Raw genomic sequence first — 26,256 nt, 5'->3', positions numbered from 1 at the left:
GAAAATTATATTTGTGCAGTACGTGCAGAAAGGAACATAGACACAGGCTAACAGAAGCACAAAATAAAAAGCTTTAGTTCAGCAAGGCTTGACACTGAAACCCTGTTAGCACCAAACAGCTGCTGAGAAAGTGTTTAGATTTTAGGGGCATTTACTCCTGGGTGTATCTACAGAGTTTTGTTTATGATTCAAAACTCTGAAAAAAAAAAGAGGACTTGATGTGGCCCAGGTCTTTCAGCTGGCTTTTTCTGCAATAAAAGATTAGTCTGAAACACTGGATCCAAAGAACCTACAGCCTGGGAATTAGAACCTAATGCTGGGGATGCTGTAATGTCTCTCAGACAGTGAGATTAGCAGGGTAACTCAGATTTTTGTACTGTCCCTCAGAGGACCCCATGGAGCATTCACAAGGAATTCATCCCCACCCCCAGCTTCCTCCTAGGAGGAAGAGTTTTGCCATGACAGATGTGGGGAACAGATGCTGAGAGGAAAAGTTAAAATGGGACAATGACCTGAAGTGTTAGTTTGGCACTTCCTTGATGTGACTGAGCTCCTGTTCCCTGTGGCAAGGGAGGAAAGCAGCTCCTGCCCCTGCCAGCCCCAGCATCTGGGGGGTTTGACATACATATTTTCTGTCTTCCTGTCAGATACTCAGTGCTCCATCAGCTGAGGAAGAGGAAGGGGCAAAGATTGAAATGCAAATCAACTGTCTGTTATTCAGGGACAATTAGTCCCAGGTGGGTGAGTCATGCTCAGCCACCCACCACCTTTCCTGAGCAGTTCTTGGTAGTTTTTTTGAACCTGACTTGCCTGTTTTACATCAAGACTTGCCCATTTCTTGCTGCTGTTCTTGCCCACTTTTCCATCACTGTGTCTGTGATGTCCAGCAGATGCTCATGGTCCTTGTCCCTAAATGCTCCAGTGAGCTAATTTAGAGTATGGTCCTTGGTGGCTGCTGAGTGACAACAGAGAGCCAGGAGGAAAGGCCCTCCAGCAGCTCTGTGTTGTCAGATAAAGCATATCAGATGGTTTCTTTCCTTCTCTATTGTCTTCTGTTTCAGAAGGCTTTCTGCTCTTTGTTGGCTTGGAAGGAAGATGTTGAGCTTGATACTCAGAGAGATTGGCGGGTTGGAGCAACTTCCCTACTGAGGGAGGGATCTGGGACAGGTCTCTCTTCTCCTTAGCTTAGTCTAGCTCAGGAGACTGTGAATAATCATGTTTATTACAGAAAGGAAGTCAGCCATCCATAGAAGCCCGAGATATTTTTTTAATGGCTCTTGAAGTGGGAAACTAAGTATTTGAAATTCTGAAAATACTGTAATTCTTCATAACCACTCCTGAGGTCCCCTTTCAGCCTGCAGTGTTCTCTGATGCTATTTTAGACATCACTTGTGAGATTTAGTGCTTTCTGCCTTTAGCATTTGCTTTATTTTCACAGGGCATTATTTGTTATGTGTATCCCATTCCCTCTTTCCCTCTCCCCAAAGTCTTTGAAGAATTGTCTTCCACCTCCAGCTTATCTGTATAAACACTTGGTGACATAAATGTCCATACTGACCTCATAAATGTCCACATGTGTGTAATAACCCAAGCCTCTGTATCTGCTACCCAGAGCCCTCTCAAGATACATAGCTGGGACACTAATGTAAAAAATTCCCTGAGTAGGACACTTCATTGAGAAGTTTGATTGAAGTAATTAAATTATTTATTTGCTCTCTTAAGTCTTGGAGTCAGCTCCTGTGCCTGGAGCAGTTTGAACCCCCAGCCCTGACCTGCAGAGGGTGGGAGGACTCAGTTGCTGTACAAAGCAATCTCCTTTCATGGCAGAGGGAAATGAGATTTCTTTGGGCTTCGGAGTTTGTTTTCCTCTCCTGCTCAGTGTGACAGAGTATCCTTGCTAGAAAGCAGAGAGAGGGAAGAAAATTCAGTCCACATGTTCGGGATTTAAGGTTGAGAGTGATTCACACTCAGCTTCTGGGGGTTGTAATTAGGGGTGACATAATAACCAGAAACTTTCGATAAAATAGTAGCAGCTTTTTTGTTACACTCAGAGCTGCAGAAGCTGCTTCTGATTAGCATCCCTTCGAGATAAGCCTGCAGGATCTCCACACTGTGCTGATCTGCTTCCAGGCTTTTGTGGCACAGCTCAACTTCTTTGCTGATGCTGAAGGGAACCCTGCATTCTGAAACACCCCAAATTTTGACACTTTCACTTAGATCATCATCTCAGCCTTTTCCTTTAGCAAATTTAGTCCATCTGTGAAATTTTGAAATCAGTATTATCATATTCTGGCTCAATCCTGCCAGTTGATGCTCTTTATAATACACTCTGAGAGTTATCTGCTATGGAAAAACAACAGTCTTGCTATCCTCAACTTCTCCTGAAATATTACTGCTCCTTTCTTTTCCAAGTGGCTGAGACTAAAAGGAAAACAGGAATGTGTGCAGCAGGAGATCTGTCATTCCCAGTCCACACCAAGGTGCATTCTTGTAGGGAGAGATGGGCATTTACACTGGAATTCTGCCATCAGCATTCAGCCAATTCTATTTTTTGGCAGTCGAGCACATGGAATTTTTACAAAGAAGATCTACTTTTTAAAAGCAGGTCACAGACAAAAATAAAGACACATTCTTGGGCTACAAGAAGTAGGTCAGGTTTTGGGGGAATCATTAGAGAAAGCTGTTGATCTGATCCCACCTGTTTATTAATGTTTTTTACTTCCTATGCCAAGGATGTCTGGGTCATTTTGCTTTAGGTAAGATATGTTCTTCTGCTTTGGTGAGCAAACTTTTTTGCATTAATATTTTAAAAAAAGAAAAATAATAAAAAAAACCCCAGGAAAATATGTTCCTAGTTTTCCATTAGAGAATACTGTAGTGGAAAGTGAGGCCTCTCTGTGCTGTGGTCCAAAAGGAATAAAGCTGCTTTGTGTCACCTCATTACTCTGAGCTGATGTTTTACCTCAAGATTGTTTGGAGGGGGGAGGATGAGGGAAAGGCTGATTCCACTGCTCAGAGGATGGCCCCTGCAGCACCTTCTGCACAATTATCCCTCTGGTTTAGGGGCAGCATTCACAGCCTGCAGGAGCTGCTGTGCCAGGCACCAGGCTCAGGCAGGGAGGATGGATGCTGCTGGTCAGGCTCTGGAATTTGCCTCCACAGCTGGAAGGTGGCTGGAGAGGAGCTCTGGGCATTTCCCACTTTAAGGACAGGTGGCTGCAGGGTGGGTGCTGGGGCTCAGGACAGGCTCCTGTGTGGCTCCCCTGGGTTTTCCCTGCATGGGACAGGGACATTTGTCCTCTTCAGAGCCCTGGTGGGCAGGGGGACAGCCCAGCCTGCAGCTGCTGGAGGGAGGGTGGGTTTGGGTAACAAACCAGGGTTAGGTTCAGCAGGAACCGAGGAGCTCCTGAGCTTCCTTCACAGCTGAGTTCTAGAAACAGCACCCTGGTTTTACTGTCTGAATGCAAATCACAATTAATAGCACTGTTTGTGGAGGACACCTCTACAAATAATCTCAGTTTTCTGAATCTCTGCAATTACAAGTTTCATTGCCTCCTCATTTTTAAACATTTTTTTTGTAATATTAATCCATGTAGCTGCATGCCTTATATTCACAAGGCAACTGATACTCATGTTGCAATGTCTGTCTCCCTCCCCTATTTTTATTTATGTAACTGAAATTTTTGTTTAATTTTCGTAATTTATTTTTATTTCTCTTTCCACATTCTCTCTTTTACAGAATTTGATTCAGAAACAAAAAGGGTTCAGGACATTCTTTCTGGAATGGAGAAACCACAGGTATGTGATCCCAAATTGCCACACAGACGTACAATAGCAAATGTGAAAAGTAGATTGTGTCACAACATACTGGTGATTTCACAGGGGAGCACCTCTGATTTTTTCCCTTAGCAGATTGCTGCCACTAACTCATTTTACTGGGATATAAATCTGAAGGATCTTTTGTGTTCATGGGTGTTTGAGGGCTCTGCCCACTCCAGGAATTGCACCAGTTGTCTGTTTCCAGAGGACAATTCCCAGTATTCATACTGCAATGGGGAACTCAGTGCACTGGGGTGACTTGCATAGCTCTTACCCCCTCTCCCCTGGGTTTAACTTTGTCATGAGCAATTTATGTCTTTAATCATGATTAAATTAAGCTAATTCTATTATTCAATGGCAAATTACTATAGTCTGTGTTTGTCTGAGCCATAAAAGCCTGTAAATTATGATGGAATTGAATCACCCTGTAAATAACCCTAATGCTGAGTGTGTGACTGCAGTCAGGTGAGGTTATTAATAAATCTGGTTGTGAGCCCTTTTCTAGTTGGGGGTGTCAGATGAAAGCCAGAGGAGCACTGTGGCTCTGAATGGATGGTCCAAGCCAGCACTGGGAGAAGCAGTCATGGGGCAGAGGGAGGCAGAAATCCCAAAGCACAGCCCATAATCCCAAAGCACAGCCCATCTTTGCTCTCTCCAGCTGGAGAGATAGGGCACAGATAAGCAAATAAATGAAAAATAGTGGTGGAAAGCTCATGGTTTGGTTCAGCTGATGGAGGCTGATTGAGAGACACTCTGCAGGGGGAGCCTGGGCTGCAGGAGTGGTAGAGCTCAGGGACAGCCAGCTGTGAGCACAGGCTGAGTTTTTGGACTCTGTTGTGATGGGTGCTTTTGTTCTGAATAAATACAAAAGGGGTTTGGTGTTAGATTGCTCCATCAGTAGGTGCTGCTGTCCTGGCATGGCAGGACAGCCTGAGGAAGTCACTTCACTGGTGTGGAAATAAGTGACAATACTGAGCTGAAGCATTTTGGTGTGCTCAGAAGGGAAAAAAGTGCACTTATCACAGAGCTGTTGTACACAGGGAGTCAGTATTTTAGTACCAAGGACCACCTGAGTGTTACTCATTTGGTCAATAGCCACAGCCAGGTGCTTTTACAAAAATCCAGAGGGCTGACAAGAAAAATGTGTTGTTTCATACTTTTATCCTTAGAGGTAGGAAGAGAAGCTGTTAGAGCAATTTGCAGGATTCTGAGATCTGGACAATTAAATTTATGGTAACCAGAGCCTTTAAAGCAGAAAGAAAGAAAAAAAATAGACAAAAATAATTTTTCTTTCATCATTACCAAAATAGGATTTTAAAAAAATCCAAACCATGGCAAATGCTGGTTCAATAATAATATTTACTGAGGCGATGTTGGAGATTATCTATTCTCTCTTTGTAACTTTGACATTTGTGAATAATTAAACTCACAGGACTCTCACAAATAATGAATTGCTGTGAATGATTCTGTGTGTGTATAGTCAATATTACATCTGATAGAAATTTATCATATTATGCCTAAATAGTCATCTTGGTCATGTTTCTTGGTAAATCTTGTGCATATATAAGTGAAAAATAAAACAATGTAAAGGAAAAGAGCACAGTGGTGAGTCAGTGACAGGTGGGTGATGCTGTGTCTGCAGCACATGGATTTGATTTGTCCAAGTGGGCAGCTCTCTCCATCCATGGGGGATGAAGCCATCCAAAGGGTTTAGCCTTGTGAGCAACTTCTGCAGGAGACCTATCACTGGGAGGTGTCTGGATCACACAGGTACTTCTCTGAGTACAAAATATACACAGTTTAAAAAATTTTACTTCATGGAAGGTCTTTTTTCAATAATAGATGTTGTTACCTGTTTGAGAGGTGTGGAGCTGAGCTGTAAATTTAATCAGAGCTTTGTCTCTTTAACAGCCAGAATTTTAAAAAGCACCTTTTGCTTTTAATCCCCCATGGTTTTGTGTCAGCTGAAATATGTTTTTAATTCACGTTATCACAGACAAAGTCATCATTCTCTGAAAGAAATACCTTGGTGAGAGGAGGGAAACTTGACTCTGGGTTTGTGAAATGGCTAAATCTGACAGCCAAGGGGCTCGGGGGGACATCCCCCACTGTGGGGAATCACCAGGGCTCTGTCAAAGCCCAGCTCAGACATCAGCCTGGCTTTCCAAAAGGCAGCCTGCTCCTGCTGACTCGCTCTGCAGAGAAACTCATATTTAATCACTGGGGGTTTTTGCCTAAAATTGCAGGATTAGAGCCATAATTTAAAAGCAGAATCTCAACCCAGTAATAACTGTGAATTCATTTGACCCCCAAGCCTTTCAAACCGTGCCCTTGAGGGAGTAAATGAATGTTGCTTGCAGTGTAGTTCTCACACATACAATGAGCCCCGAACCGCACGATGCCTGTGAATGCTAACCCGGAATTTGAAAGATAATGGAAGTTGTACAGAAACATTTTTCATTACCTGAAAGACGGGAAGGGCTGATACTCATCAGTCTTGTAACCTTATTGAAGTGGTGCAGGAGTTGGATTCTTTCCCAGGGGCCTTTATGGAATAATTATTTACACCGCCGAGTTTTGATAGAGCAGAAAGGAGGCATTTACTGTGTAAACTGAGAAGTTTTCAGAAACTAATTAACTCTGCTTTTCAGCAGACGTACAGAACTCCTTGTGGGAGAATCTTTTGTTAGGTCTCAGCTAAAAGGCCGAGCCAGCCCTCTTCAAAGCAGCACAGTGATTCTGGGGACAGATGAGACAGGCTGGGGGAACTCAGAGGCAGCATGAAGATTTACCTGCCCAGCCTGGGAAGAGATGCTCTGGCTGCTTCCATTTTGCCAGATGGAATTAGTGCACTGTGAACGAACAATAAGCTGTTTTTAAGTGATGGTGAAGTATTTCTGTCTGCAAGTCCAGAAGGGCCATGCCCACCATCGTGGTGGTAGCTGGGCTGCTCCTTACAGCCTGGAGAGGGCTGGTGCAGGTCTGTACCTTTTGGAAAGGTTTTTGTGTAAATTGGGGAAGTTGAAGGTAAAGATACGGAACTGTTTTACAAGTGCCTGCTTGTTATTCTCAACATGTCAAAACCCCATTTATTGAACTTAGCTATTTTCACAGCAAAGCTAGTGCTTCCTGCTCCAGGTAGGATTTCCTTGGTAAACTCAGTGGTGGCTTTGGCCATGAAAGGAGATGTTGGCAGGTGACTGTGATATGGTATCAGCTTTTTGGTCAGGGAGCAGCAGATAGGTTTATCTCCAGCCACACAAATAAATCCATTCCCAGCTGACGTGCACAGCCCAGGGAGGGAATAGATTTGCCTTTTCTTACTTATCTTGCGGACAGTGACCCCTCACTTGCTTTCCTGGACTTGCTGTGTGTGCTCAGTGCAGCTAAGCCTGGTGTTTAACCATTTCTGGTGCTTATTTTCAAACCTGCAGCAGCAGTTGCTGTGTACCTACGAGCTCCAAGGCAGCCAGCAGCCACTCCGGGTGCTCCTTCCCTCTGAAATTAATGGTGTAGCTGCAGCAGCTTAGCAACTGGGTTTGGACTTTTATCCTCTGTTGCCTTCAGAAAAATAGTCTGACAGTTTCTAGCAGTTAGCCCACAAGATACTTTCTCTTATTTTAAGAAACCCAAGACCTAACTTTTTACAGATTGCTGAAGTTCATGGAGGGCCAGAGTTTTGCCGTATGTGGAATATATACGTGTGTCCTTGGGAGTAGTCATAGAGAAAAACATTTCAATAGAACATTGGCAGGATATTGTGCCTCCAGCTCCAAGTCTGTCTGAATTTATGAAAAACAATTATGCAAGCATATTTCCATAATAAAAGAAACTGCATGTTGATGGGCTGAGCTGGCATACTAGTAATGTCTGTTAAAAAAAACTAAAATCTATTTGGATCTTGTTAATCAGATTTTTGATCAAAATATTATTTTAAATGCAGATTTTTAGCTTTACGTGTCTTTGCTACAGTTTCATTTACATATGTATGTGCGTATACATATATGTGTATATCTCAAAAAATTAACTTATTTGTCTTATTTCAATCAATCAAGATGTTTAAAAGGTATCTTATCCAGTATCAGACTGCTTCAAGATTTTAAAATAAACATTGATTTCATAGCATCAGAAAAATATGATAAGAAAATGTCATTAAAGCAAGAAATGCCATGAAAATTCATAAAACAATTTACACATCCATGTTTTTTACAAAGAAAGCTTGATGCTACTTAAACCTTCTTGCCTTAAAACTTATTTTTCACATTAGCTTGAGCAAAGGTTTTCTTATTTTGGCAAGACTTAAATGTGCTGCTATAAATTAAAATCTCTAACTTTTGAGATCATGGCGTTTATGATGAGACATTTCATGGTGTCACCTACTTGTCAGGCTGTTAAAAATGGATTTATGACTTGCTCAGAAAGAATCTGGTTGATATATGGGTATCAGACACAACAGTTGCAGTGCTCATCAGCTGGAAGCAATGTGTTTTCACACCAGAAGGTAAATATTCCCCATTATATAAAGATATCCAGAAGCTGGATTTGTAAACAAGCAGTCCCTGAAAGTTGATTTGTGATACTTCATTTCCAATTTGTGGGTAAGGGGTTTCACTTGTCTCAACAAAAGTTAGGAAATGTGTAACTGAGCACCTGCAGCATTCTTGTTACACCTTCTGAAATAACAACATCCTGCTCCTTGTGTTGCAAAAATCTGTCAAAATTATAGATGCTGTTTTGCTGGTTTTTTTTATTTGTTTCATAGGAAAATTAAAGAATATAAACCCTCAGTCCTTAATTCCTCCATATGGAGGCTAACTAAAAAAATATTCTTTATATATTCACTGCAGTTAAGAGGGAAAAACACCATTATTTTCATCAGCAAAAGTGGGGAGTTGGTGGCAGAGCATTTGAGTTTTTGGAGGCTTTGAGGCTTTCCTGGGATATTTTAGCAGGCTAGTGTGAAAATGTGCTGCCTTTCCCAGATAACCAGTGAAGCTATTACTTTTTATTTATTTTTCTTGTGAGACAGTGGCAGGGGGGATTTTTTAATTCTTCTTTCTTGGCCTGATAACAAGGCTGCTCTCTGGGAAGCTGCTGCTGCCTGTGTGCAGCTGATGTGCCAGTGGCTCTCCTGGTGAGCAAGGTGATGCTAATTCTGCAAGCTGTGTGAGCCTGGCTCTCCAGAAGAATACAGTGGCACTGGTGGGGTGATAAAATTGGTTTGGTGCAGGAGTTTGAGGTACTTTTTCCATGCTTTATTAAAAAAGATTACTTATCCCTCTGCCACAGGGTTGTTGCACGCAGTGGTGACTGCAAATCACACACAGCCCTTCTGTCAAGGCACAAAGTGATTGATTTGCAATGTAGTTTTTAACTGACAGGTTGGACCTCTATTACTCTTTTCCCTTGTGATTTTGAGCCAGCATAAATTTTCGTGTTGAATTGGGTTTTTCTACTGACTTGCTGTTGAGTTACTGTGGTTTCAAGTGGCAACAAAGAACAGGATGACTGAAAAAGCCATCAGAGTTTCATTGAAAAAGCTCCCCAGCAATAACTTCAGAAAAATATTTGTGTATAAAACCATCTATAGGTTAAAGTCTTTGCTTCACTTAATTCCAGGTCCCTTTTGGGAATGGCCACAGCAGCAGGTACCTCCAGAGGCATCTTCTGCTGGATGCTCAGACAGTGATGAGCCAGTTCCCTGCATGGGAACCTCCCTCTGTATTCCTTATCTTTTAGAGATCACTTTTTGCCATGAGTCTGTGTTTCTGTTTGTGTTGTTGATCATTTCTGACCATTTACTTTTCAACTCTAGCTCAGAAATTTCCGTTTTGCAAGAAATTGACTGTGAAGATGGAAGCAAAAAGCAGATGCTTACCCAACAGTGGATTTTCCTCAGATTTCAGATTAACTGATGGTTCTTTTATAGGTTACAAATATTCAAGCAAGAACAGTTTTGCTTTCCTGGTCTCCTCCCCCTGGCCTTCTCAATGCAGATAGACACAACAACGGTTTGCCTTACACCTGTACCTACGAGGTTGCCTTATCAGATAAAGGGAGAGATGGGAAATACAAGATCATTTACAGGTAAAAACCAACATTTTTCCACTTTTTTTGTTTCATTAGGAGTAAATCCTCTGAGCTTTTCAGGGTGTATCCTGGCATGGCCATCAGCCACAGGAGAAAGGCACGTTTCCTCACCAGAGGAGCTTGCAGGAAGCTGGTGGAGTTCATATCACAAGGTCCCTAATTGCCACCCCAACCCACCTCCCTGGCACGTGGCACACCCTGCCTTCGATGCCATCATCCCGTTGCCAGTGAAAAGGTTACCTTTTCTTTTATGCTAAATGTCAAAACCTTTCGTGTACACCATGCAGGCAGGAGAGCTGCCTTCCTAATGGGCTAATTTTGTGTGGACTTGCAGAATTTAGAACAGTAAAATCTTGTTATTTCAGCTAACGAGAAAAATGTGAGGGTTTTGGTGCTTTGCAGTGTCTTAGATGAGCAGAGGGGGGAGTGGGGCAGTCAGTAGGTTACAGAGGCTCCCCAGAAAACCCCGAATACTTGGCTCTCAGCAGGCTTCAGTAAAAATTCTGAGGGATTTCTCTGTGTCTCCTTGCAGTGATCCTCTGAGCTCATTCTGTGATCAAGTACATATGGTGTTATGCCTTTCTTCTTCACTGCTAATGACGTCTAGGAAAGAGAATTTGGAGATGTGACCTTGGCTGTTGTGAAATAGCTAATCCTTCCCAAGTCTCATTAAATAAAGTCCAGGTGATAGAGCATTTAAGGAATTACCTCTTGAGACCAAGCCATCTCCTTTCTTAAAATGTCCTGTGAATTAGGGTATTCCTCTTGGTATGCTGAAGGCAGCTCTTGGATAATAAAAAAGGGTGTATTAACCAGGGAAAGGCTGCCTGATTTTACTTTTTTCTGGCATTTACAGCAGCTGTTTGTGAGCCAGTGTGAGCATCTCCACAGTCAAGTGTGTGCTGCTGAGCTTCTAAAGTGGGAAGGACACTTTCTAGTACTTCTTGTGCTTGATGGCTGCACATTTTCCCCTGGTTATGAAATGTTGTGCATCTGTTTTAAAGCTGCTGGTGGTGATGTGTCTCCTGCTGCTGGCCAGAGTGCAGCCTTGAGCTTGATGTGGTATGTTCCATCAGGAGCAGCAGTAATTGATATTACTATAGGCAAAAGAGAGTCTGCAATATGTTGAATACATTGTCTTTGGAAGGAGGTGCACTCATTTCAGAGGGGAAAAACTGGATTTGCACAGCATCGTATGATATGAAATAAAAAATAGAAGTCTTGCTGGTGGATTTCTGGCGACTCAGCAGGCGTGTGCTTTCTGGTGGATTTTCTTCTATTGATTTTGAGACATCTCCCTGTATTTGTCCAGCTAGCTATAAAAAATTTCTTTATGCTAAATTGAGAGCTTTCTTGTTTCCCATATTTTAATAAAATCATGAATAAGCCAAGCTTTTACATGGGAGGGTTATTACTTATTAAGCACTGACCTGTACGTTAATCTTCACACATTTGGCAACACATGACTGAGCCCAGTGTTCATTTACCAGCAAACAAGCCAGAAGGAAAAAGAATAGCCCTAACTATGTTGGGCTATTGAAATTATGTTGGGCTTTTGAAATTAATAGATTGTATGCTGGTTATTTCTTAAAATGTCTAAACCACTTTAAGTTTTCTTGGTATTGAAGGAGAGCTGGGTCCAGCTGTTTGGGTGTTAATTAAATGTCTCCTTGCTGTGGTACTCAGAGGGAGTGTGGTTCTGCAGGAGAGAGCAATAAGTGAAGCAGTTGTGCAAGAAACTCTGTTTTCTTCCGCTGAAGTTCAACAGGTCACTTTGTATCAAATATTTTGAATAGGGAATATGCAGAAACTACAACAATAATGTTTGGGTTTCGCTCTTTTCGGCTCTGTGAGGGTTGAAAACCACAATGAGCTTTATACAAATATCAGCAGAATATAAGATAGCATTGAAATGACCCCATGTATTTAGTTTATTGAATAAATTGGTGTGATAAATTCTTTTCTTCTGTGCATAAGGAGCTTTATGAAGTTTTCAAGGAATGTGAAGTGTGTTGACAAATTGTTGGTATATGGCTTGCTACTGTTTCTCTTCGGAGGGATTATTTTTCTTCTTTCAAATTATATCACTGGAAAATCACTAGCTGTGCTAAGTGGGATATTGCTTTTCATAATTTATTGATTGGTTTGGTTTGGATTTCTTTCCTACAGTGGAGAAGAATTAGAATATCACCTGAAAGACCTTAGGCCAGCAACAGATTATCACGTCAGGTGAGTTAGCATGTTTGAATGTCACTTAAATATAAACTCTTCAATTACATGAAAATAAATGTGAAAGATGTTGAAGTAAATATACAGTGTACCTCAAGAATTTCATGGTGACCTCTGTAGTTGTGTTTTTCAGGGATTTCTAAAGATTTTATCATAGATTTTATCTTGGACTATGAGAGTACTTTTTGAACAGTCTCTTTTGTTGTGTAGTTGTCATTGCTGTAAGTGGCAAAAAGAAGTTTATGATTTGTACTTCTGTATGGATAACAGGCCTGGAAGTGCTTATATATGAAAGTAGGATATCTGAGGTCATGTAAAAATCTGACTCAAGCAGCTGGTGTTTCTTCAGTTCCTGTAACATGAACACTGGAAGTACTCCACGATTTTTTCATGAGTAGGCTACTCTTAGGGGGATGTAAAGCTGCTGAATACAGATCCATAATGATACATAGTCACTTCAGTATTTATTCCAAGGAAAAACTGATTCACACTGAGCTGAGTTGATATTTTCATAACATATTTCTCTTTGATTCTGAAAGTGTGTTTTGCACATTTATTAACTATTAACACATTCTAGTTTTGTTCTCTGATGGCTTTAACACTGGTTACCTGCTCATGTTGCTTTTTTTTAAAGACTTTATTTATGACCCAAGGCTTTGAATTTACATCCTGTTCACTTACCCTCAATATCCTTTAAAAAAAAAAATCCTTTCACTCTTGTCTATTGTTCCCTTCTGTTTTTCCAGACAAGGGCTAGGCACACTGTTTCACATCAAGGTTGCTCCTGTGTGTAAAACTTTAAAGAGCAAACACCTTGCTTCTAAACTCTAAAAAAAAAAAAAAAAAAAAAAAAAAAAAAAAAAAAGAATCCAACATCAAAATGTATCCATCTAGCTCTGCTAGTGTAGATTCTTTTTATTGTTAAGGATTGTTTCTAGTGGAGCCCTAAAATGAACTTTTTGAGTAGAAGCACAAGATGAGAAGGAACTTTTCATAAATGAGTAAAAGATACAGCTCCCATGTGGGGCAGGAGTCTTGTCCTTAGCAGCAAAGGGATGGTAACAAGGAGAAGGTTGTAAAACACTATTGAGCTTCCTTCTGGGCATTGAACATCTCTTTAAAGACAAATTCAGACACCAGAGAGGTCACCATGCACAGCTGGGCTGAGGTCTCAGTCATTTTTAGGGGTTTTGTGGGTATTTGCCCTGGGTCCTGGCTGACTTCTTCCTCTCTACCTCCAAACCTTCACCTTCTTGCAGGTTTGCCAAAGTACAGGTTGTTTGTGAGAAGTTAACAATAACTTCTGTTTAAAGAGGAGTGACTGAATACAAAAGTCAGCAAAGTACTGTTTGTAGTGGAGCAAGCTGTCACTGAAACAGTGGCTGTTTGCTTTCCACCACAGGTTTTTAAATTCTTTTTCCTTCACTGAAACTACATTATGTAGTAATGACCGTGAAGAAATAAATCTGTTGAGTAAAGAAATTTATGGGGCCAGCAGTTACTGGGCAGATCGCCTTGGGTCTCCTTGACCTTGGCAGGATCTCTCAGGGCTTTGTCTCTGCTGGACAAGGAGTTTGTGCTCCTTGCTGCTCTGCTGGGCCCTGGGACAACCTGGAACAACCTGGAACAACCTGGTTTGCTGTGAGCCACCCCCTGCTTCCCTTCAGGAGTGTTGTTGTGGTGCCCTCGGAGCTGGCTGTGCTCAGGGTTTTGGTGGCTTGCAGGAGATGCCCCTTGAGCTGCTTTTCACACGGTTTTATTTCCCCTGTGGGGTGTGTTGGGTGCAAAGCCACACTCGTTTCCAGCACATACATGTGCCACTTGCCAGATGCAGACTCAATTAATTAATTGCATTTCCTTTTGCTCCTGCCTGCTAACAGGTGATGTGTAAAGCAGCACCAGATCTCATCTACCTCCCCCAGAAGGTTTGATTCTACGTAGGTGGCCATTGTGCATGAATTACTCTTATCTACTGAAAACAAATTTAGAAATTGCCCTTTCTTTAGCTCTGCATTCAAGCACACAATAGCTACAGCCAACTCAGAGGTCATTGTCTGGTCATGGCCTGAACTTTTATTTGAGTAGAAGACTCCCAATTTGCACTTTCTTTTTCTGCATGGAAAACGTGAAGGGGAAAAATAACATCATTACTTTTTCGGAGAAAATTCGTGAGGAAGTGCTCAACTATATCCCATTTGCTTTCCCATATTATTTGTTATTGCATGTTCTATGCTGACATATAGAGGATTTGCCTGAAATCAAATTTGCTTTGAAGATTTTTAGTTAATCACAGCAGTATTGCTGGCCTGTGTTAGTTCTAGTCCATGGAGGCCCAGTAAATGCTGATACCTGAGTTATGTAGGAGAAGATTGTACCCATGGAGGGAGACCAGCAGATACCTGCACTCAACATGGTACCTGTGGATCAAGTGTAAACCAGGCATTAAAGTTTATACCTTTTTTTCTGTTGTATTTCAAGGAGGATTTTTCCACAGTGTGTGGAGGCCTGGAAATAGGCAAGGAAATATTGGTGGAAAGAAAAGATAATGGAGATAACTCAGTGGTCTGTGGGAATATTTGCACAAAACAGTGTTCCTCTTCTGCTGTAGTTTTTTTTGCATTCTTGTGTAAGTGAAGTTAGGATAGCCACTGGACTGTGATAAGCCTGTCATGAGTGGATGCTTTGGTGGTCAAACACCATGGCCAAGGCAGTGCCCCTGTAAGTGTCAGCACATTTCTAACCCATTTCAATGCTGTTCCAGGGTATATGCAACATACAACTCAGTCAAAGGATCCTGCTCAGAGCCAGTCAGCTTCACCACTCACAGCTCAGCCCCAGAGAGTCCCTTCCCACCCAAAGCCTCGCACAGGACCAAAAGCTCCTTAACCTTACAGTGGAAGGTAGGTAACACTTGGTTTGGGCAAAAGCAGGGAAAAAGTACTGGCAGTGAGCATAAATGTTGGAAATAATTGAAAGTTGAAACAGTCATTTTGCAGTAAGGGACTTGAACTTGCTCTACTCTGACAAATCCCTTCCTGTGCACCGACTTGACTTCTAAATGTGTGTGTTTCATTTTGTCCAGCTTCTTCCCGGCATTCGTTAAGAGGTTGCCAAGCCATGTGCAAAGCTTTGGTTTCACTTGAAACTGTAGTCATTTGCCTGGGGGAGGTGAAGCCATTTTCTCTTACTCCCCAAATCACCTTTTGTTTATTTTTGTTCATAGGCACCCATTGATAATGGTTCAAAAATCACCAGCTACCTTCTGGAGTGGGATGAGGTAAGTAGTAACTAGTTGAAATAAATACACAAATAAATGGCAGTCAGACTTTACAAGGATTTGCTGAGTAAAGAAAAGTAATTAAATACAGGAGAAAGTAGAAATGGGAAAATGAAATCCTGATGGCATTAGGTAAAGAGTTGGAAAGGTGAAAGAGGCAGTGGGGGGAAAACTTTCCATTCAGTCTATTTTATATAGAGACAGTGTTCCATTTCTGTACTCTTGAAACCATTTATCACTCATTTGGTGTAATTTATTTGTTAATTAGCATTACTTACTATTTAATTACTTGTGATGTATCTTACAGTTCTGTTCATGATCTCTTTCTTCCACTGCTGAGTGCAGAATAAACTTTTTCCTGCCTTAGTCATGATCCTGTAGAACTGTCCACAGAGAATGTACTCAGGGCCAAAATAAGTGTCCTTTGTGTAGTGGCAATTAGCCCCCTTCCAGACACAAAAGGAAATAAGTTTTCTTCTGAATATCTTCTGTGGTTAGTGAGCACTGGGCTGCTGGGAGAGTGCCCTGACAGATGATGTGCAGGATTTGTTGGGGGTGTGTTCTTGTGAGTCCTCCCTCTGTCCCCTAACTTCTGCCCCCTTTCCTTTCTGCAAGTCATATTTCTGCAGAAAGCATGAGTCAGGGAGTATTATCTCTGAAGGAAAAGAATAAATACTGGGTGACAAGAAAGGGCTTGGACAACATGTAAATAAAAGTCATGAGTTGGGAAATGAAGGGTGTGAAAGGGTGTTTGGTTGTAAAGTCTGAGAAACATCTCTTGAGGTCTTTTCTAGTCTAAAAATATTCTAAAGGGAGTAATCTGTTATGAATAGTTTCTCACCATGGCATTAGTAACACATTTCTGCTACATGTTGGGTGTTTGGAACCTCTCACTGTGCAAACATTTGTTGTGTGCACTGTCACAGCTGGTGGGTCTGCATGAAGAGAAACCCTCAGAACCTGAACTAAAGTTGAGCAATAACTTCGGAATGACTTGCTGTCCCTCTGCACATAGTGGAAAGCCAAAGGCTGTCACTGAAGAAGGGGAAAAGTGGAGTGTGAAGTCTGGGGAAGGAGTTAGAGATATTTCTCCAAAAGGATGGGCCAGGATGATCCTGTTAGACCCATGACACCTTGATTGTGCACTTGTGATTTCTTCCAAAGCTTCCAGTAACTTGGAGCTGAAGGAACTGAGCAGAACAGAGCAGTGGAAACATGGATGATTCCAGCCTGCAAAGGAAAGGGAAGGAACAGAAGATCCTGTCAGAAGAATGACCATCAACAGATAATTAATACAGTGCAAATACTGTAATGCTAATTTTGACTACATGGAGCACAGGCATACTGTTGGTTGTATATAGGGCAATTCTAAAATCCTGCTGTCCTTCAAACTCGTTTTATCTTCAGAAAGAGTGGTAATGACACCCATTTTTCACAGAGCAAAAGCAGTTTGGTTTAGGGTGGTTCAGCTACCAATGGGAAAAAATTAAGGCATCCAGATTCTTTTAGTCTACCTGTTTTAATTACCTTGTTTTCTCAGTAACAGCACTGAAATCTGAGATTATAATGGATAGCTAGCCAGCACGGATGAAAGAATAATGGCCCTGCACAAATTAATTTGGTGCATCTCCAATGGTTTGACAGTACTCCTGGCTGAAATGTAGGTGTCAGGTTCTGAGACAGTTAATGCCAAAGGTGTAGCTTCTCTAAAAATTTTTTAGAGAGAGATTTCTGTCTCTTATCTGTCTGATAAGAGACAGAAATGCAACTTTAGGCCACTGAAATTAAAGCCTGCTATTAAAGCTTGTGAAAGGAAAGATCTGAAGATGCAGGCTGGCTGTGCCTGGGTTTGCAGGAGCCTCCTCAGATGCAGTGCTGGGCTGGCAGGATGCTGCACTCTCTTCTCCTTGTGCCATGGCAGGCTCTGCCTCTGAGGTGAAGTGCTTTCAGCTCCTGGAATTCTGGCACCCAGGTACAAAAGAGAATTCACTTGCAGTGCCCTGCAGCCTCGAGCTTGGTTCTGTAAACTCCCCATAAGCAAAAGCACTGCCTTTTCCACAAGGCCACACTGTGTCCTGGAGAAATCAAGGAATACATACAGCAAGGCACAGGAGAGGGCTTGCCAGGCAGCAGAGAGCACACTGCCAGATCTCAGCTAGAGCAGCATTCATTAGCTGTGAGGCACAGGGTAAAATATAAACATGGGAAAATCAGCGATCAGAAGGAAATTAAATCGTGGCTGCAAAGCAGAGAGGGCTTTGCAAGAGCAGAGAGCAAGAAATCTGTCAGATGATAAAGGTGGAAAAACACCCTGAAGTGGCAACCTGCTTAGGAAGTTGAGTCCCTTCCTAGGAAAGAATGATGTGGAAAGCCCTTGACACACTCATAGCACACAGGTCCTGGAAGGTTCTTGTGCAAAGGCTGCACAAGACTCTGGAAGCAAAGCTGGCATCAGCCATGGGAGGTGGGGAGAGTGGTGGAAGCATCCAGGCAGACACTGCCAGTTGTGTCCCAGTCACACCAGTGTGTTCCTCCAGCTCAAGCTCAAGCAGAGTTACCCCTGCAAGGGAGGGGCTCCTGCAGCCCCTTTGTGCTCCTGGCGGGGAGGTCACAGATGTCTGTCTGTCTGTCTGTCTGCAGGACAGCCCAGAGTGTGTCAGGTGCTCAGCAGTATCTCACCTGGTTCCTCCTGTTTTTATGGGGTAGAGGAGGAGTTTGTAGCATCCACAGTGCCTCCAGGAGTGTAGGTGGCATCACCTGTGTGTGCAGAAAATGAATTGTGGCTGTAAAGCTGCAGCTGAAGTGCTGTGTTTACAGCCCCAGCATTAGGTGAGGTTGGAAACTCTAGAGGGTTATACTGTTTAATATGTTACTGTGCCGTCCTACCCAGCTGCTGCTTCGGTTTACTTCTGAGGTTTGGGGTTTTTCCTGACCTGCAGACTCTGAAAGGTTGTTAGTACATAAAACTGTTCCAGTTACCCTACATTTTTCTATCCCAGTTTGGATTAAATGGTTTGTAATGTGACTGGTGCTACCTACATGCTTAGTCAGGAAACACAAATGCTTTCCCCTTACTGGTCCAAGTCTTTGAATTAGGGTGTCATACCTTGCTAATAAACTGTTACCTCTTAAAATGCCTGAAGAACTATGAAGGACACTTAATTCTTTAATAGGAGAGTAAAAGATAAGTTCGGCAAATTGTCACTCAGATACACTGCATGTACCCTAGGAAAATTTCCACTGGCTCTGAAGAAGTAAGGATCAGCCTCTGTCTCAGGTATTCTGGATTTCATTGGAATTGGAACATGCTTGCACCACAGGTGCATTAGTTGTCTGGCAATAAAATTAGTTAAAATTAGTAATTAAGGAAAACTTCACCTTCTGGCTCTTTTGCTATGAACTTTGAATTTAAAAACCTGAACTAATCAATTGATGACTTGGTGCCAGGATTGATTATTCATGGTAAGCAAAAAGCTAATTGGGGAAAAAATAGCATTAAAAATATACCAAACAGAAAACATGACTGTAAAGGAGGTGATGATTTTCCTGATGCCAGCATTCTTCAAAATCAGTAAACTGTAACTGCACTGAAAAATGCTGCTGGCACTGCTGTAAGAACCAGGCCTTTGTTGCTAATTAGATGTGAAATGCTTGTTGTGTGATTAAGTGGTAGTAAATAAATGTTTCTCTTGAGTATATGGATAGCCAGAGTATCCTGTTCATCTGGATGGGAAAGGGCAGGAATGTTCTTGAGCCAGAGACAAGGACATCCCTCTCATGCAGTGTGTGTCCCTGTGTAGAGCTCAAAACAGCTTTAATTCTTACCCAGTAAGCAGCTCATTTTAATTTGAGAAAGAAGGAGACTGATACAATACCACACTATTTAATGATTTGATGATGGATAGCTAATAATGAAGTTTACATAGAGATAAGTGGGGATAATTTTGTTCTGACACAAAGTTTTAAGCTCCTCGAAGTAGCAGAGGTGTGCTTGTTTATACCAGCTGATAATCTGAGCCAGGCATCTCAGTGCTGATCCACCAGAGTTGGGTACAGGGCTCTCCATGTTTGTGTTTGTTCACTTACCTGCCCTCCCAAGTTTGTTCTGTGGCTGTGCCACTCTAGTGAGACATGCAGGAGGAGAGCCTTGCATAAAATTGGGGTTTGTGTATAATTTAGGGATGTTTTGTAGGTCCTTTTCTGCCTTCTGTGTGTTTGTGTGTAGAGACAATCCAGTTACTTGCATAACTGGCACAGAAAATGCTTTGCAGAGATCTGAGGGTGTGTTGCACTAATTGTTGACAGTTTGCTCCGCAGCTCTGTGTCAGATTGAATTTCAGTCTGTTCCTTTTTATTGCCAGCACGACCCAAACCCAGAAGCCAGTGCTGGTGTGGCCACAGCAGATGTCAGTCCTGCATCCTGGTCACAGATGTGGTGCTGAGCATTGCTTCAGTTGTGAGCAGGACTCTGCTCCATTCCTGCCCTGCTGGACCTGCAGTGGCCCCTTCCTCCTCCTGCCTTTATTTACTGGGTCTGCTGCAGGGACCTCACTCAGCAAAACCCATTTCAAATCCCTTCTTCAGTAAATACACTCTCCAAAGAAAATCAAGCACCCTGTGTTGAGTGAGTGTGCAGCTTGAAATATTGCTGGAATGGCAGGCAGAGCTCTTAATTGTGTTTAAACACTGTGTTGGAGCATTGTGCAAGGCAGAGTGGATTTGTGGATTGTCCTTGGTTCCTCAGACAGGCTGCTGATGGTCCAGCACAGGGTGGGCTGTCCTGGACAAGAAGAGGGAACCCAGGCTGGAGAAGGCAGGAGAAGACTTCCCCAGGCTGGGGAAGTCTGACAGCACCCTCCCTCTGAAATCTGGGGATTACAAATCCTTGCAGAAATTATACCGTGTATTTTAAGCAATTTACGAAACGTTATTTGAAGGATTAAAAACATGGAGTGTACAAAGAATAGGAGAAGGATTCTGGGAAAGCTGTAAGACTCTTGGGTGGCAGCCAGTACCAGCCTGCCAGTTGTTCCTGTCTATAATTATGCCAGCATTAGTGCTTTCATAAATCTTGGGAGAGAAGGAGCGGAGAGGCTATTTCCAGGCTATTAATGCCAGGATAATTAGAAATATCGGCCAGCCTCTCCAATTAGTGCCAATAGAATCCAAAATACCAGCCAGTCTGAGTAATCTAAATACCAGTTGGTCTCTGACTGAGTCTGGGGAATGTACAATACCAGTTTTGGAAAAGAAATATATACAATATCAGGGTTTGTACTGTTATAAAGTTAAGGATACCATAAATGTTTGGCCATCTCAGCAAGGTTTTAACCAATCAGGCTGACAAATGAAAGTTTGCTTGGCCCATTGCTCTCAGTTCAGGCATTGTGGTACAGGTGAGATTTTCCATGATTTTGCTTTTTAGCCAGCATTGTTTTATTGACCATATGCTTAGCAATTGGTCACTTTGTTCTCTTGGAAAAAAAGCATAGGAAAATTATTCTTAAAAAGGCATTCTTAAACAGAAATCCAAAATAAATTAAATGCTTTCAATTATTTATAAGCAGTGAAGTCATGGAGGAAAAAATAATTTAAGGCAACTCAACCTGTAAAAGAGAGTTTGCATAGGGGAAAAATCTATTTTTAGTAGTGCTGAACCGATGAATGGATATTTCACTGAAACATAAGATTTCTAATTAGGTTTTGTATAGTCTGCATTTTAGATATATTAATGCTTAGCTGAGAAGTATGCCCACCTGTTACTTTTATCCTGAATAAATTCTATCATAGAACTCTGTAACTAGGAATTCTGTCATAGCATTCTATGGCTAGGGATTTTAGATCTGAAAAGATCTTCATGTACAAAATGTTTTTGCTTTGGGTTTCGTGCTTCTTTTCCAATTTCTTAATTTACCTCCTTAATTTACCTTTGCTGGAGCAGTGGGTGAAGCTGAAGGGGATTGTGTGTAAAGGAGTTCTAGAACAAGTGTTCTAGAACTGTATAAATAAAAGTTCTGGCTGTTTGCCAGTGTGCTAAACATCCCTTCAGTGCCTCCACACTGTTGTGCTGTGCTGGAAATCTGTGTGGTTGTTTCTAGCCTGATAAACACATTCTGGGGACTCACTGCAAACGTTTCAGGGAGTTTTTCCTTCTGTGTCACAGTCTGAGGGAGAAGAGTTAGAAATTGGCAGGGGCTGGAGAAATGAGCCAGTGAAAAATGCATGTCCCACTCAGGCACTTTTGAGATCTTTAGTGGTGATGTTGTGAGCATGGAGGAGGAGCAGTGTGTGGGAGGGCAGAGTGAGCTCAAGGAGGCACAGCAGGTGAGGCTGTTGGCCTGGAGTGGGAATGTCCTTGTAAATAGTACAAAATTAAAAATGGTGCAAAATTAAAAATGGTACAGACGAGTGCCAAAACTAGTAAATGGCTTTTCAGTCAGAAGAAGTTGCAGAGATGGGCATAACCCTGTCTTCTGCACATGCTGGAGCCCATGGATGTGCTTTGTCAGGCTTCCATTCTGGTGGGCTTTTGGGTACTTCATAATGTAATTGTCCAGTAATTTTGTATTTGAGTATTGAAATACTTTCAATAATATATTTATTACATTATATTTATTATAATATATTTATTAAAATACATATGTATTTGAGTATCGAAATACTTTCAATAATTGAAATACTCCTTTCAGCTGTTCTAGTAGATATCATTTATGAGGAGGTGAGCAGTCTATGCCCCTTCTGAAAGATTTCAAACTGCCTGTTTTCCATGTGGGGCCTAAAATGAGTCCAGATATTCCCTGCTACTTTAGGGTCTCTGTCCTGCAGACAGCTCAGCTTTATTTCTGCCCCAGGGTGTACCAAGCTGGGCAGCATTGATACGGGTTTGGTTTTGTTTTAAATGTGGTGGGGCCAGGGAGAGTGTCAGTGTGCTCAGCGGTGCTGAGGTACAGACCAGTACCTGAGGAAGCATCTGGGAGCTGGAGAAGTGTCTCACAGTGATGTGAAGCTCCCAAAAAACATCCCTCTGGCAAACGACTTCCTTAACAAAGTTCCAAACTTCTCCAAAAATGATGTTCACTGGTGACATGCCCTGTGCAATCTGGGCAGTGGGGTGGGTGCAGAGCCCGGCACGCTGGATGTTCCTCTGGGATGAGGGAATTTTGTCCCGGAGAGCAGGGGAAGGTCCCAGGCAGCTTCCCTGGGCTGCTGGACCGTGGGGAGCGAGAGCCCTCTTGTGGGATAGGGAATTGCTGAGACAATCCCAGCGAGGGATGCTCAGCTGGAGGACTGAGCTTGCAAAGTGCTGGCTGCACCTTTCCCTTGCTTCTGCGACCGAGGAGATTCAGAGATTCACTTCATTCATAATTTTCCCGCTTTTTTGGTCGTGAGTGGGATAAATTGCATTTCAAGCTGCAGCTGTAGATGCATCTCACAACTGCAAGAAGGTGAGAAGAGAAGGGATCCGACAGCAGGCAGGCTCTGTGTGATTTTCAGAGCACAGCAGTGCTGTCAGCGCTTGCTTTTTATGCAAACATCTCATTCTGATATCACTAATGAAACGAGCTCATTCTGAAACCAGCGTGGTTTTGTTTCACAGCCATCCCATTACAGATTTCTCTCTTTCCAGGGAAAGAGGAACAGTGGTTTCAGAGAATGCTACTTTGGGAGCCAGAAGCATTGCAAGCTGACCAAGCTGTGCCCAGCTCTGGGTTACACCTTCCGCCTGGCGGCCCAGAACGACATCGGTACCAGGTGGGCTCCTCAGAGCACTCGAGAAAAAGTGCTACTTGAAAAGTTCACCCATCAATGCTAACATCAAGAGGGACTTCAGGGCGGTTTTTGTTTCTTTTCTCTTCATGGTTTCTGAGTTAAATGTGTGGCATTTGCTCTGTTGTTAATGCTTCGAGGTAAGTCATGCTTTCCTTGGTGATATCCTTCACCTCCCAGGGAATTGCTGTGCACCTTCAGCACGATGAGATCAGCCTGAGCAGATATAGGCTCCTTTTGAGGTGTTAAATAGTGTTTTGTGGTCTATTGCTAATACGAAAAGAATACATCTGTTATGTAAAATTCCCACTAGGGACCTCTGTGAACCAAGAAAAACAAGCAAGGGGAAGCTGAGTTACAGATTTTGAAAGGAATCTTGATATATTTATTTTGCTGGTTTAAAGCAAAGCCCTTCTGTCTCTTTGCAGCAGTACAGTCCCTTCCTTCTTCAGGACTGGCAGGGCTGGCTGATGGGGTGGGAAGGAAGGGAGGGACAGGCAGGACTGAGAGAGGGAAGGCACATCCAAGGCACTGAAAGATAGGGTTTAGCTCCTGCTTTTCCTTGCACACAAACTGATGCACACACATGAAGATGGGTGAGAAATCAGACTTGGTTCAGTCCTCTGGGAGCTGCTGGCGAGCACTGGGGTGAAATGTGCTGCAGCTGAGGGGCAGAGTGTGCCCAGAGGGACATTGTGCTGCTGGGGCAGTGTGTGCTCCTGTGCTCAGGCAAGCAGAGCAGCCCAGGAAATGTTCAGCTGTGAAGAAGGCAAACATCCAGTGCCCTTGTGCACTCCTTTATTGTCCTCCTTAGCTAAACAGGATCTAATCATTATTACAAGGACACAAAAGAAACACCAGTGGTATATAACAATGTGTTTTGTGGAGGGAGACTCCTGCATTGTTCTCTCTTCCCAAACACAAGCCTCTCAGTAATTTATAGCTTTAGAAAGCTTCTTTATTCATGCTCCTGTGTTTTCCCTGACATGGACTGAGACCACTCATGTGCATACAGAGTCCCTTTTCCCAGCTTCTTGCAAGATTTATTCCCTCCCCATTGAAATAATACTCAGTGTAGAGAGAGGGGGGGAGCTGGACCTGCTGAGTGTAACTGGAAGGGAATTGGGTTTGTGCAGAGTTCCCAATTCTGGCATCTCTTTTCTTTGCCAGATTCCAGATTTTTAAAATATCTTAGTGCATGTTTCAACACTCCTACCCCCCCCCTTTTTTTTTTTTTTTTTTTTTTTTTTGTTATCTTTCTCCCATTTTTTCTCTCTCCTCAGGCTATTGAGGAAGGAGTGAGCTAAAAACTATTTATGGTCAGCTGCTCTGTGCTAATCTGTAAGATAAGACCAGCAACACATGCCTTATTTTTATAGACAGCACTCAAAATTAAAGCATGATAATGTCATCTAACACTTCATGTCATGAGATGGTTTTGGTTTGTTGTAATGCTTGTGGACTTACCATGTATGATGATTTTTGTCTTGTTTGGGTTTTAGGTATAGGTGCTTTATTTAAATCCAAGTCTATTTCAACAAATAGGTTATTTTTGAGAAGGAATATTTGGAATTAAGGAGATTTGGCTTTTTCTGTGTGTTAAGTTCATGGTGTGACTTTAATGCACAAAATATGCTTTGTACTTTGGAAACAGGTTTGAAAATTGCAGAATGCTACCTTCCTTTGAGAGCTTGATCAGAGTTTATAGAATTTGTATTCTGTACATCTCAGGTTCAACATCCAAAAGTTGAGCACTTAAGGCTCTCTTTCCTATACCTTAGTTTCCTTTTGTTAAATGAGATTTTCCTCCACAGTTAATACCAAGTTAATATTTTTAGGCATTCAGATATTTTTCTTCCAGTTATTATTATTGTGGTGAGATCTGTAAAAAATGACTATGACACATCATCCTGCATTTTTTTCTAGTCTTAGTTCTGGCATTTCCTTACTGGGTGTTCATCTTTTCCACCTGAGCAATTTGAACTTTGTCCAAACTCTTTGAAAATGTGAAATACTTCCCTAAGTACATTGGGGTTTAGGTTTCTTTAGCTTTGTGTTTTTGTGGTGGTGGACTTGGGGTTTTTTGGGTTTTGTTTTTGTTTTGTTTTGTTTTTTTCATTTGGTTTTGGACTTTTTTGTTGTTGTTTTGGGGTTTTTTTTTTGTTTGTTTTTTTTTTGTTTGTTTGTTTGTTTTTGTTTTTTTGTTTTTGTTCTGCTTTGTTTCATTGTTTGGGAGGGATTTGGAGGTTTGTTTGTCTGTATTTAATATTCCTCTCTCTCTGCTTTGTCTCTGAGCAGTGGGTACAGCCAGGAGGTGGTTTGCTACACTGCAGGCAATATTCCTCAGACCCCTTCTGCACCACGGCTCATCCGAGCTGGTGTGACGTGGATCTCATTGCAGTGGAATAAAGTAGAGGGATGCACACCAGAGGAAGTGATTTCCTACACCCTGGAAATTCAGGAAGAAGATAATGTAAGTGCTGTGTTGCTATGAAGTGCATGACTTAACTGAGTTTTGATTTATTAGTTGGGGAGCACTGAGAAGCAGCATGGACTGACTGCTCCTTTGGAGGGCCTTCCAGGAGTACTGGGTACTTGGCAGGGTGGAGCTCTGTGATTTGCTCTGCTGCACAGCAGAATTAGGAATCCTTAGCTAAAAATCTCTGCTGTCATCTCTGATTACTTGCAAAGCCACACAGGATTCTGTGAGGTACAGGGCAGCTTGTCCTCAGCTAGGTCAGTCTGCCATGTCCTCCTGGCTGCTCCGTGGTGGGCTTGTGTTCTGTCATCTGTCACTTCCAGTTCTGTAGCCACGATTGGTTTTGTGCTTATTTTGCAGCAAAATTACATTACTCAGGGCAGCTGCAATGTGTTTCTTCTAAAAAAAAAGTATTACGGCCTTGCAGTTTAAAAGCAGTAGTAGTAATAATAATTAATATTGTTATATATGTGTTTGGTTTTTCTTGTTCTTTTTTAAAAAAAGCACTCGGCTATGAAGCCCCTTTGCTATAACATGTTGTAGGTACAGACACAGGGAACACTTTTTCAGACTCCTCAGTTTTTGCTGGAATTTG

The 26,256-nt window shown here is 42.2% G+C and overlaps 1 protein-coding gene across 4 annotated transcripts in view; it reads left to right on the top strand.

The window, feature by feature from the left end:
- The window catches only part of FNDC3B (fibronectin type III domain containing 3B), a 188,077-nt gene that overhangs the window by 115,999 nt on the left and 45,822 nt on the right, over positions 1-26,256 (top strand). For all 4 annotated transcript variants that reach the window (XM_021548251.3, XM_085587356.1, XM_085587357.1 and 1 more), the window contains 7 exons: positions 3,740-3,798; positions 9,749-9,906; positions 12,079-12,138; positions 14,900-15,038; positions 15,362-15,415; positions 23,043-23,167; positions 25,481-25,655. In XM_021548251.3, the coding sequence (XP_021403926.1) occupies positions 3,740-3,798; positions 9,749-9,906; positions 12,079-12,138; positions 14,900-15,038; positions 15,362-15,415; positions 23,043-23,167; positions 25,481-25,655 (770 nt within the window). The remainder of the gene's footprint in view (positions 1-3,739; positions 3,799-9,748; positions 9,907-12,078; positions 12,139-14,899; positions 15,039-15,361; positions 15,416-23,042; positions 23,168-25,480; positions 25,656-26,256) is intronic.

This window comes from Lonchura striata, chromosome 9 (genome assembly GCF_050655825.1).
Source record: "Lonchura striata isolate lonStrDom1 chromosome 9, ASM5065582v1, whole genome shotgun sequence".
NCBI lineage: Eukaryota > Metazoa > Chordata > Aves > Passeriformes > Estrildidae > Lonchura > Lonchura striata.
This window is presented reverse-complemented; position numbering and strand designations above follow the sequence as displayed.